The sequence below is a fragment of the Rhinopithecus roxellana genome, chromosome 20, assembly GCF_007565055.1.
Source record: "Rhinopithecus roxellana isolate Shanxi Qingling chromosome 20, ASM756505v1, whole genome shotgun sequence".
Lineage (NCBI taxonomy): Eukaryota > Metazoa > Chordata > Mammalia > Primates > Cercopithecidae > Rhinopithecus > Rhinopithecus roxellana.
This window is the reverse complement of record NC_044568.1, coordinates 57,011,552-57,023,352: the sequence shown is the minus strand read 5'-3', so window position 1 is coordinate 57,023,352 and position 11,801 is coordinate 57,011,552. Positions and strand designations below refer to the sequence as shown.

General features: G+C 44.8%; 1 protein-coding gene across 2 annotated transcripts; it reads left to right on the top strand.

Annotated features, from left to right (window-relative positions):
- Positions 1-201: 201 nt before the first annotated feature.
- Positions 202-11,557, top strand: ATMIN (ATM interactor). Of its 2 annotated transcripts, none has more exons than XM_010375158.2 (4): positions 202-557; positions 5,705-5,830; positions 6,626-6,825; positions 7,514-11,557. In XM_010375158.2, the coding sequence occupies exons 1-4, from the start codon at positions 225-227 to the stop codon at positions 9,321-9,323; spliced, it is 2,469 nt and encodes an 822-aa protein (XP_010373460.2). In that variant the 5' UTR covers positions 202-224; the 3' UTR covers positions 9,324-11,557. The 2 variants fall into 2 exon arrangements, with proteins under 2 accessions (XP_010373460.2, XP_030780955.1); XM_030925095.1 differs by lacking the exon at positions 202-557 and adding an exon at positions 3,345-3,478 and having other exon boundaries at positions 7,514-11,488.
- Positions 11,558-11,801: the final 244 nt, after the last annotated feature.

Below are 11,801 nucleotides of genomic sequence, written 5' to 3'. Positions count from 1 at the left end.
GGGGCGGGGCAATACCTTTTACCTGCTGGCAGGTGAAATTTCGCCCCCTGGCGGTCTCACCTAAAGTCCTCTCCATCCAAGGCGCGCCCTCCGCAGCCGGCAGGGGGCGCCGCGGCCTCCTGGGCCCGCCGGATGCTAATGAGCCTGGCGGCCCCGCCCTCTGCCGGAAGTGGCTGCGGCGGGGGCGGGGCCTGCGAGCTGGGCCCCGCGGCCGTGCGGGAACCATGGCGGCCTCGGAGGCGGCGGCGGCGGGGTCAGCGGCTCTAGCGGCGGGTGCCCGGGCCGTCCCGGTGGCCACGAGAGGAGCCGCCGCCGCCGCCTCGGGCCCGTGGGTGCCCCCGGGACCCCGACTGAGGGGCAGCCGGCCGCGGCCCGCGGGGGCGACGCAGCAGCCCGCGGCCCCCGCGCCGCCGGCTGGGGAGCTGATCCAGCCGTCGGTGAGTGAGCTGTCCCGGGCCGTGCGGACCAACATCCTGTGCACCGTGCGCGGCTGCGGCAAGATCCTGCCCAACAGCCCCGCGCTCAACATGCACCTGGTCAAGAGCCACCGCCTGCAGGTGAGCCCGACGCGGCCGGCGGCCCGGGCGGCTGGGCCTGGCTTCAACAAAGCGCCCGGCGCCGGCGCGCGAACCCGGCCTCTGGGGGACGAGCGCCCTGCGCGCCGCCGCTGCCCTGCCGGCCTCTGCCCGCCTCGGCCGGAGGCGGCTTCCGAACCCTCGCGACGGGCCCCGCAGGTGCGGCCTCTGGCGGGGAGGAGGAGCCGGGAGCCCTGGGTCTGCCACACGCGCCGGTTCCCTGGTTCCCTGGCCCCGAGTGTTGTGCCGGGCTTCGGCCCAGGCATTTTACACGTTTTTGCCCGTGACTTCTCACGGCAGTTTGGCGACGGACGCATCGTCTCCATTATATTAATGAGAAACAGATTATGCAACAACCTAGGTGATGCGGGGCTTTAAACCGGGGCCTCTGGTTCTGAAGCCCTGTGCTTGCCACCACACCCACAATTCCGCCCTTAGGTCCTGCCCAGTGGACTGTGTGCCCAAATAACTAGAAGACAGGGTTTTAAATGTTCTCACCACCAAGAGACGATACGTTTGAGGTCAAGGACACGTTAAATACTCTGACTTGATCACTATGCAATGTATATGTGCATCCATGCTGCACACTGCACCCCATCAGTAGGAAGAATTAGTGTGTCAAATAAGAATAAAAAAATGTTTCAAAGGGGCGGTAGGTTTGCCTCTAAACACCATCAGTCAGTTTCACGGTGTTGGTAAGATCAGCTCAGGATTGAGACCTAAGGGAAATTGCCCTGTGGCTCTTCTTTAAGAGGGGGACACAGTAAATACACCATGACAATAGTCTGAACAACCCTCCATGTTATGCAAAACGGTGCAGTCATTTTCAACCCTAGGACACATCTGTGACAAGCTTATTAAAAATCCAGATGTCCAACCCCACCCCAGACCTATTAAGTCATAATCTCTCAGTCATTACAATGGCAGGTTTCCTTCCACCACTCTAGGCCAGCAATGACATAATTCAAAAGCGCAAGTCATTGAAAGCAGTTCTGCGAATATGTAGCTTTTGATGATCAGGAGTAAATTCAGAGTACCCAGAGTATTGCATGTTCTGTCTGCCCATAGTCAGGCTTCTGATATCAAAGAATTTCACAGCAGAAAACTCTGAGGTTGTAGTCTCTAGTAGGACAGATGTGTCGCCAGTGAAGGGTGATCTGCTCTTACCAGCATCTAAACCGAGGTACAACAACGTTCTCAAATGAAGATCAGGGAGCCAGTCAGGAAATGTATTTGAGGTATGCTGAGGAAGACCCTGCAGGTAGGGCTGAATTGTTGGACTGAAAAGCTCTAGGTTTCTTTCAGCACACAAGTGTAACTCTGGGAATGGCTTTCAACCTATTGTTTTGTTTTCATACTAAATTGTAACTAAATCCTTTTTTTCCCTATTGTTTTTGTGGTTTTTTGTTTGTTTTTGAGACAGAGTCTCACTCCATCACCCAGGCTGGAGTGCAATGGCGCCACCTCAGCTCACTGTAACCTCCACCTCCCGGGTACAAGCAATTCTCCTGCCTCGGCCTCCCTAGTAGCTGGGATTACAGGCACCTGCCACCACACCCTAATTTTGTTTTGTATTTTTAGTAGAGACAGGTTTCACCACGATAGCCAGCCTGGTATAGAACTCCTGACCCTCAGGTGATCCACCCACTTCGGCCTCTCAAAGTGCTGGGATTCCAGGTGTGAGCCACCGTGCCCAACCTAAATCCTTTATTTAATCATAACTTAGAATGAACTATTTCTTAATAGTTTCTGTTGTTCCTTTCTGTGGACTTGCTGTTAGGAGATCTAGCTGTTTAAAAACCCTGGTAAACATCTGTTGAACATAAAGATACCATTTACTTTTCAGGATTGGTTAGTATACCGTAGGTTTGTTTCTAATTATGTTGGGTTTTTTGTTTTGTTTTGTTTGAGACAGTCTCACTCTGTCGCCCAGGCTGGAGTGCAGTGGCGCGATCTTGGATCACTGCAACCTCCGTCTCCCAGGTTCAAGCGAGGCTCCTGCCTCAGCCTGCCTAGTAGCTGAGATTACAGGTGCATACCACGACGCCCAGCTAATTTTTGTATTTTCAGTAGAGATGGGGTTTCACCATGTTGGCCAGGCTGGTCTTGAACTCCTGACCGCAAATGATCCCCCCACGTCAGCCTCCCAAAGGGCTGGGATTACAGGTGTGAGCCACTGCGCCCAGCCAGGGAAAACTTTTTTTTTTTTAGCAGGAATTATACCTCACCAGATCCATCACTTTTTTTCTTGACAAACAGACTGACTTTCCTGTCTTGTCCTGGCTTTCTAACCACAGTGCCCAGGGGCCCCTGAGCAGCTGCTGTCTTGGTGCCTTCCTTTAATGAAGGTGGGCTGTGTGACACAATAGCCATCTATGTGATGGTGCCCAGTATGGTGATCCGTACCCTCAGTCTGGTTACTACATAGAAGGCTCTTGCGGGTCTTGCTCTGTTACCCAGGTTGCTGTCAGACTCTTGAGCTCAAGTGATCCTCCTGCTTTAGCCTCCCCAGTAGCTGAGACTATAGGCTCTGCCACCATACCCTGCCTCAAACATTTTTCTTTTTCTTTTGTTTGAGACAGTCTCACTCTGTCACCCAGACTGGAGTGCAGTGGCATGATCTTGGCTCACTGCAACTTCTGCCTCTCGGGTTCAAGCAATTCTCTTGCCTCAGCCTCCTGAGTAGTTGGGACTACAGGCATGCACCACCACGCCTGACTAATTTTTGTTTTATTAGTAGAGACAGGGTTTCGCCATGTTGCTCAGGCTGGTCTTGAACTTCTGACCTCGTGACCCGCCTGCTTCAGCCTCCCAAAGTACTGGGATTACAGGAGTGAGCCGCTGTTCCAGGCCTCAAACATTATTGTTGATACCTGTTTTCAAAGTACTGGAAGGAGGGAGAGGTAAGGACAAGGAACCGGGAGGAAGGCTGGCTGGGAAGCTATCTTAGGTTTTAAGAGCTGTGTTGACCAGAGACTCCACCTACATTCTGCCCTGAGTATCTCATTGGCAGGTTTTCTTATAGGCAGTGGAAATTTTCGGTCTTGGTTACAGCTGCTTGCATAATTTCTTTCATTGTTTATATATTTTCTAGATTATATTTTCTTCCTCTCCCCACTAGTTGCTGTATGGTTCTTATTTTATTCTAATCCTTCTTCCCAAAACACCCCACCCGCAACCAAATCTTCCCTTCTTAACATAAATGATGAGCAATCCCTTCAGAACGAGGATGGGTGAGAATGAGGAATTGGACTGCAAGCTGTAGAGTATGTGCTGCCTTCTGGTTTGATGTGGGTGCCTAAGGTATATGGCCATATTCCATGTCTGTAAGGAAATCCAGAAATCTAGCCCAGCCTTGTGTACGGTGGGATTCATGGAGAAGTGAAAGCTCTGAGGATTCAGGGGCAGGAAGAATAGAAGTAAATGCACATTTTTTTATTGCTAGAGATTCTTTTGTTCCTTGTGTATGAAAGCAGTGGAGGGGACAGGCAGGCACTTAACCTCTTATCAAGCAACATTTATATTTGTAAAACATGGCTTAGAGGATTTTGTGTTTTTTTTAGTCCAGAGGTTTGCTTTTAATGTTTTGCCAGAAATTTTTTAAGGAAAGGAAAGGTTCCAAGTTGCTCTATAGACTATATTGTGCAAAGATTTCTAATTTTAAATGTAGAATAAGATGACAAAGCAAACCGTTTCCTTCTTGGATGCTTTCTCGGAAGGCAGTCAGGTGGTACTAGAGTAGCTAGAAAGACGGTTTTTCCTAGTTTTTGCTATAGTTCTTACAATCCTTTCTTTTCACCCTCTACTCTTCAACCGTGTGTTCCTTTTCCTCTTGTATATTTTCTTTCTGTCTTGTTACTGGATTGTTTCCTCTCATAGGTTCTTTATTCAGTTATGTGCACAAAAGATACAGTACAAAAAGTCTAGTGCATTTTAGTCTTGAAAGTATATAGAACTTCAGAATAAAAACACCACTTTCTCACTGAACTTCCATTTTATCGTGCCATTGCCATTTCTCATCTCAGCCATCCTACCCTTGAGCTTATTCTCTGAGGACAGAAATGGGAAGAAGGCCCCAAAAGCAGCCGGTGGGGGTGGGAGGAGGCTGCTGTGCTGGCGAGTGGTGGGGTGTTGGCTTTCGGAAAGCAGGGGCATGGACAGTGTCAGCTTGTTGCCATGACAGTGAGGTTATTAACATCCACTTTGACTGTCTTTAGTGGTCTCTTCCCCCCGCATGATAGTTTTGGCTTAGATGGCCACCTAAAGAGATTCAGTATAATGCTACCAGTTTTTATTGAACATTTATTCTGTTCAAAACATTCCCAAAGGCAACAGAAGATACACATAAATCCCTGCCCATGAAAAGGTGTGGGGCATTAGAACGCATTCTCTTAGGTGTCATGAAGTAATGAGAGAAGACAAAGTAGTTTGAAGCTATGGAGTAAGGGACTTCGAGTATCCCAGGCTCAAGAAGTTGGAACTTGAACAGTACGGGGGTGCTGCTGAAAACGTTTCAGGGAGGTAATGGCATGATCGAAGCTATACTTGAGAAAGGTGAATCTGATAAAGTATGAGTGAAAAAGAGGCTGAAGGTCTAGTAATTAGATTAAGAGGCTAATGACAAAATCCACATAAATAGGAGGACTTGAACAAAGGGGCACTGAAAAAGAAGAGGACAGGAGATAGTAAAAGGCATTCAACGATGAGAGCACACACTACGGGGGAGCATGAGGGAGGTTGGAAGGGATCATGAAAGGATTACCGAGCATCACTGACAGTGTCTTCAAAATGAGCAGGAATCTTGTAGTGATCCTAATCCGTGGTTTTATGGAGCATTTCACAGCCTAGGAACATACAAAGGGGACATCTCCCTGGAATATAAATTGACTAAGAGGAGTTCAATTACGGTCAAATGAATGCAGGATTTTAGAGTCTTGCTTAGTATTCTCACCACATTTCATTTAATCTACTCATAGTCTTTTTCTCTTACCGCTAACACTAGATGGAAAAACTATAAGTTAATTAAAAGTATTTCACAAAATGTGCTCGTTTTCAGTCATTCTGTTTCCACTCCAGCCTGTTGTGTTGGTTTTTTGAAATAATTATTTAAAGTAATTTTCGTTTTGCAGGATGGCATAGTCAATCCAACAATAAGAAAAGATTTGAAAACTGTACCGAAATTCTACTGTTGTCCAATCGAAGGCTGCCCCAGAGGCCCTGACAGACCATTTTCTCAGTTTTCTCTCGTAAAACAGGTACTATATACTTCTCTGAGGATGAGATACAGAGGCTATAAAGCTATTGTGATTCTGATTACTTAGCAGACATAACTACAGAATCGAGTAGACAGCTGCTTGTGAGAGGAGATGCCTGCATGTCTCCCAGTTGGTATAAACCTGAGTATGCTGTCACACAAGTGGAAGGAAAAGCGGCTTGGTCTGGAGGGAATATGTCTAGAAGTGAGTTAAAATAGAGAGAGTAAACCAGTTCAGCAAAGAATGAGAACATGTTTGCCCACAGATTTCCTCTGTGAGTCTGCATACCTCCGAGGGCCGAGAGCAAAGGCACAAAGGAACTGTTCTTCCCAGGGGAATAAGAACCTGCAGAATCCAGGAAAAGAATAGTTTTGGAAGCCGCAATCTTAGGAGGGAGGGCCCCAGTGACTGGGACAAGAGGTGATTCAGAACTGGAAGAGATTGGCATCTGAAATGTTCCCCCGAGGGTCTGCTGGTGGTGTCCGAGAAGAGCATTGGAAAGACATTTTTTTCCCCGCCCACAGCACTTACAGATCAGAGTGTAAATGCTGGGGACCATAGTTGTTTCCAGAACAATCCCCTCACTTTTCACAAAGCCAAGCAACAGGAAGAGGCATATATATAATTTTAACTGCAATGTGCCTGCTTTTACATTCTTTTGACTTGGACTGCTGTATTTTATATGTTATTTATATTAACAGTGTAAAATCATTATTAATTTGGGTGGATGAGGGTTTCTGAAATGTTTTGACCAGTTGCTGTTTTTCATCTGAATCCCTTCTGTGTTCTTCCTAGCACTTTATGAAAATACATGCTGAGAAGAAGCACAAATGTAGTAAGTGCAGCAATTCATATGGTACAGAATGGGACCTGAAAAGACACACAGAGGACTGTGGCAAGACCTTTCGGTGCACATGCGGCTGCCCCTACGCCAGTAGAACGGCATTGCAGTCTCACATCTACCGAACGGGCCACGAGATCCCTGCAGAACACAGGTGAAGGGAAAGAAATGATGGCACAAAAGTTAGTAGCTACGCGAAGCATTTCACATGAAACATCCTGGAGAGCCAGGGGTGTGGGAAGAAAAAAGGCTTAGAAAATGTGTGATGTCGAAGAAGGAAGCTTTTGAAAATGAAAGCAGGTCTTGCAAATGACCCATGTCTGGGCCTGAAATCTTGACTCAGTTTTTTCCCCCGTTTTTTCTGCTAACCCTCTTTGAGAGTCTGTTGTTACTTCCATTTGAAAATCTCAGCTTCTAGAATTTTCTATTAGAGGGAACCAAACTGCCAACGAATAAATTTTATCATGAAACTACTTCATTTAAAGGTCAAATTTTCATTTAGTGTGATAGCTTCCTGCCTTAGAAATGATAAAACTTGCATTATGTAAGTCTTTTAGCTTCTTTTGGCTTAAAGATCTGAGCTGTGTTCTAGTACTTAGATCTTAACAAAAAAAAAAAAAAAAAAGGTGTGCTCCCTCCTTTTCTGTTTGCATGTTTCTGAAAGTTCACCTGCCATAATAGGACCAACTCCCAGAGTTGCGAAAGAAGGGATTTATCTTGTCTGGGTTGAATATGACCTCTGCTATAGAGGGAGGAAATGACATTTGTCAGTGAGGATAGAGTGTCATGGTCAAAGAAAGTTGTATTTTAAGGTTTTGTTTTTGCTCTGTCATTGTTTTCAGGGACCCACCTAGTAAGAAAAGGAAAATGGAAAACTGTGTGCAAAACCAGAAGTTATCCAACAAAACCATTGAATCATTGAACAACCAACCAATCCCTAGACCAGACACTCAAGAACTAGAAGCTTCAGAAATAAAACTAGAACCATCTTTTGAAGACTCTTGTGGCTCTAACACTGACAAGCAGACTCTTACAACACCACCGAGATATCCTCAGAAGTTGCTTTTACCAAAGCCCAAAGTGGCTTTGGTTAAACTACCCGTGATGCAGTTTTCTCTCATGCCTGTCTTTGTGCCTACAGCCGACTCCTCAGCCCAGCCTGTGGTGTTAGGTGTTGATCAGGGCTCTGCCACAGGAGCTGTGCACTTACTACCCTTGTCAGTAGGAACCCTGATCCTTGGCCTAGATTCAGAGGCTTGCTCTCTTAAGGAGAGCCTACCTCTTTTCAAAATTGCTAATCCTGTCGCTGTTGAGCCAATAAGTACTGGTGTTCAAGTGAACTTGGGTAAAAGTCCATCTAATCCTTTACAAGAACTGGGGAACACATGTCAAAAGAACAGCATTTCTTCAATCAACGTGCAGACAGATCTGTCTTATGCCTCACAAAACTTTATACCTTCTGCACAGTGGGCCACCACTGATTCCTCTGTGTCATCTTGTTCTCAAACTGATTTGTCGTTTGATTCTCAAGTGTCTCTTCCCATTAGTGTTCACACTCAGACATTTTTGCCCAGCTCTAAGGTAACTTCATCTATAGCTGCTCAGACTGATGCATTTGTGGACACCTGTTTCCAGTCAGGTGGGGTCTCCAGAGAAACTCAAACCAGTGGGATACAAAGTCCAACAGATGACCATGTACAGATGGACCAAGCTGGAATGTGCGGAGACATTTTTGAGAGTGTTCATTCGTCATATAATGTTGCTACGGGTAACATTATAAGTAACAATTTAGTAGCAGAGACAGTAACTCATAGTTTGTTACCTCAGAATGAGCCTAAGAGTTTAAATCAAGATATTGAGAAATCTGCACCAATTATAAACTTCAGTGCACAGAACAGTATGCTTCCTTCACAGAACATGACAGATAATCAGACCCAAACCATAGATTTATTAAGTGATTTGGAAAACATCTTGTCAAGTAATCTACCTGCTCAGACATTGGATCATCGTAGTCTTTTGTCTGACACAAATCCTGGACCTGACACCCAGCTCCCATCTGGCCCAGCCCAGAACCCTGGAATCGATTTTGATATTGAAGAGTTCTTTTCAGCCTCAAATATCCAGACTCAAACTGAAGAGAGTGAACTTAGCACCATGAACACCGAGCCAGTTTTGGAGTCACTGGACATAGAGACTCAAACGGACTTCTTACTCACAGATACCTCTGCTCAGTCCTATGGGTGTAGGGGAAATTCTAACTTCTTAGGCCTTGAGATGTTTGACACACAGACACAGACAGACTTAAACTTTTTCTTAGACAGTAGCCCTCATCTGCCTCTAGGAAGTATTCTGAAACACTCCAGCTTTTCCATGAGTACCGATTCATCTGACACAGAGACCCAAACTGAAGGAATCTCTACTGCTAAAAATATACCTGCTCTAGAAAGCAAAGTTCAGTTGAATAGTACAGAAACACAGACCATGAGTTCTGGGTTTGAAACCCTGGGGAGCTTGTTCTTCACCAGCAACGAAACTCAAACAGCAATGGACGATTTTCTTTTGGCTGATCTGGCCTGGAACACCATGGAGTCTCAATTCAGCTCTGTAGAAACCCAGACTTCTGCGGAACCACACACAGTCTCCAACTTCTAAAACTAACAGTGGAGTCCGTGTGTGAGACAGCATCTACCATTTCCTCTGGATAAAAACTATGGACTGGGGACAACAGTATTAATTCGATTGAATGTAGTTGATGCAGTTGCTTAGCTTCTTTGCGATTCTTTGCCTTTTGAACTTGTAAACAAAAATTTGTCTATAAATGTGAGTGTATTATAAAGTTTGAGATGTTGATCTAAATTGTTTTTGTGTTGCCTACATTTGCCTTTTCACAGCTAGTCTATCCATGTTAAAAAAATGTATTTCATACCTTTAAAACCTATAGCCATTTAGCTGAAGCCCAGCTTACCAGGTTCAAGGGTACAGACTTCTCAAATCTACAAAACATTTTAGTCAAAGTGCGATATACTTAAATTGCACCTAAAATATCTTTGGCAGTGCTTGTTAGAAATTCCTGGTTCCTGTTACTAATCGCTAAAGAAACGGGATGCTGCCACCATAGGATTTAAGCAGTGGTGCTTCCGTACTCTTAGACTTCTGCTGCCTGCACCTTCGTCAGCTTTGACGCCTCTTTTCTGATTTAAAGACACCAAGGAAAACTACAACTCTCTTTAGCTTTGAAGCAGTTTTCATGTAATCAGTGCCACCTCTTCCCTACATGAACTATTGATAACCGCATACAAGTGTATAGCACTTTACACACAAGAGGTTTATTGATGTAAAATTTTCAGTTAGGGAAACAGCAGCAGACCAGGCATGGTGGCTTACCCCTATAATCCCAGCACTTTGGGAGGCCAAAGCAGAAGGATCACTTGAGCCCAGGCGTTCAACATCAGCGTGGGCAACATAGGGAGACCGTGTCTCTGGAAATTTTTTTTTTTTTTTTAATTCGCCATGCATAGTGGCATGCGCCTGTGATCCCAGCTACTTGGGAGGCTGAGGTGAGAGGATCACTTGAGGAGGCTGGGGCTGCCATGAGCCATGATCATGGCACTGTACTCCAACCTGGGTAACAGGGCAAGACTCTGTCTCAAAATTTAACAAACAAAGCACCTAGTGTAGTGTTCCTGCTAAATAAGGGTAGGTTATCCAAACCATGGGAACAGGGAGTTAGGGAAACATGCCTATGACCTCATCTTGGTGTGTGCCCTGTGAAGATCCTTTCTGCTCTCCACAGTAGGCCAGAGCTGGAGGCTTTGGAGCTGTTGCCCAAAGTGCACCCACAGACTGGATCTGAGTTTTGTCACTCAAAAGCAAGAAGAAAAGTGGGAAAGGGGCATCCCCCATTAGGTTTCAATACTTTACACTTCTACTAAGCTTGATAGGGCAGCAGGGCAATCTACAATTATTTTAAAGTGAATTTCCTTCCATCCACCATTCTGTATCTTTTCCTTGAATAAGAAAACATATCTAGCAAGGATATTACTTGTGCCTTGAGGCTAGCAATCATAGGATAGATGCATCTAAAATACGGTATTCTGCATTTTTTTAAGAGAATAATACCAAACAGTCTTCAAAGAAAACAAAGAAGGTGAAGACCTGTTGCTTCAATAATCAAGAACGCTTCCTGTGTTTTGAGGTGGGAGCATGATCAAGTATACTTTGGGGATTTTCTGTATTTAGGAGATCTTGGATTCTTAATTGTTGGCCAAGTTCCAGTCAAGTAGGAATCAGTGCAGCCTGTAAGTTCGCCACATTCACACACACACACACACACACACAAATGCTCCTTTCTGTGGCATATGCTTGTGTTACTGAAAGCTAAATCCTCAAAACCTAGTAAGGGGACAAATGATTCATTAAAGTAAATTGATGGTTTTGCTACTAATTCCTATCCCATACATTTGATACAAAAGAAGTGTTGGTAATGGATAAATAACATACCTTGGGCAGATGAACTCAACCTAGTAGGTGAGATTTTGCTTTGGTGGGTCACAGTTGCCTATGAGTGTGGGTTTCCAAACAAAAAGCCTTAACTTAGAATTTCATTATGTTTTAGATTCATCACTGCCTTAATATTCAAGCTTCTATTTAAGTCCTCCTAATAAAGGAGAAATGCATGTTTATGGCTTTTTTGTAAATATAAATGGAGTGATCTATGGCTTAAAAAATTTTTTGTTTCTGTGACAATGTTTGTAAATCTAGCCAATAGAGTTATTTACAGAAAAAATTGAGCATGTAATAATACAAGGACTGTTTCCCCTCAAAACCTGAACCTGAATTATTTGTAAAAACTGAAATTTAGTGATTAAAGAGAAGCCAGAATTGTACCTTTTTTGTGAATTCTTGAACCTACCCATAAATATGACTAATTTTATTGCCTTAAGTTTTCACACTCATTGTCTTCTGAAAGCCATATGATAAAATGATTTTATTTCATCATACCCAGTTATTTTCATTATTGCTTTTCTTTTGTTCATGAAAATATGCTAACAATTTTCCTAGAAAAGACACTCCAGGTAATACGAGCCGGATGGCTGACTATAGGTCCCTAATGCTTGTTGCATCCACAGA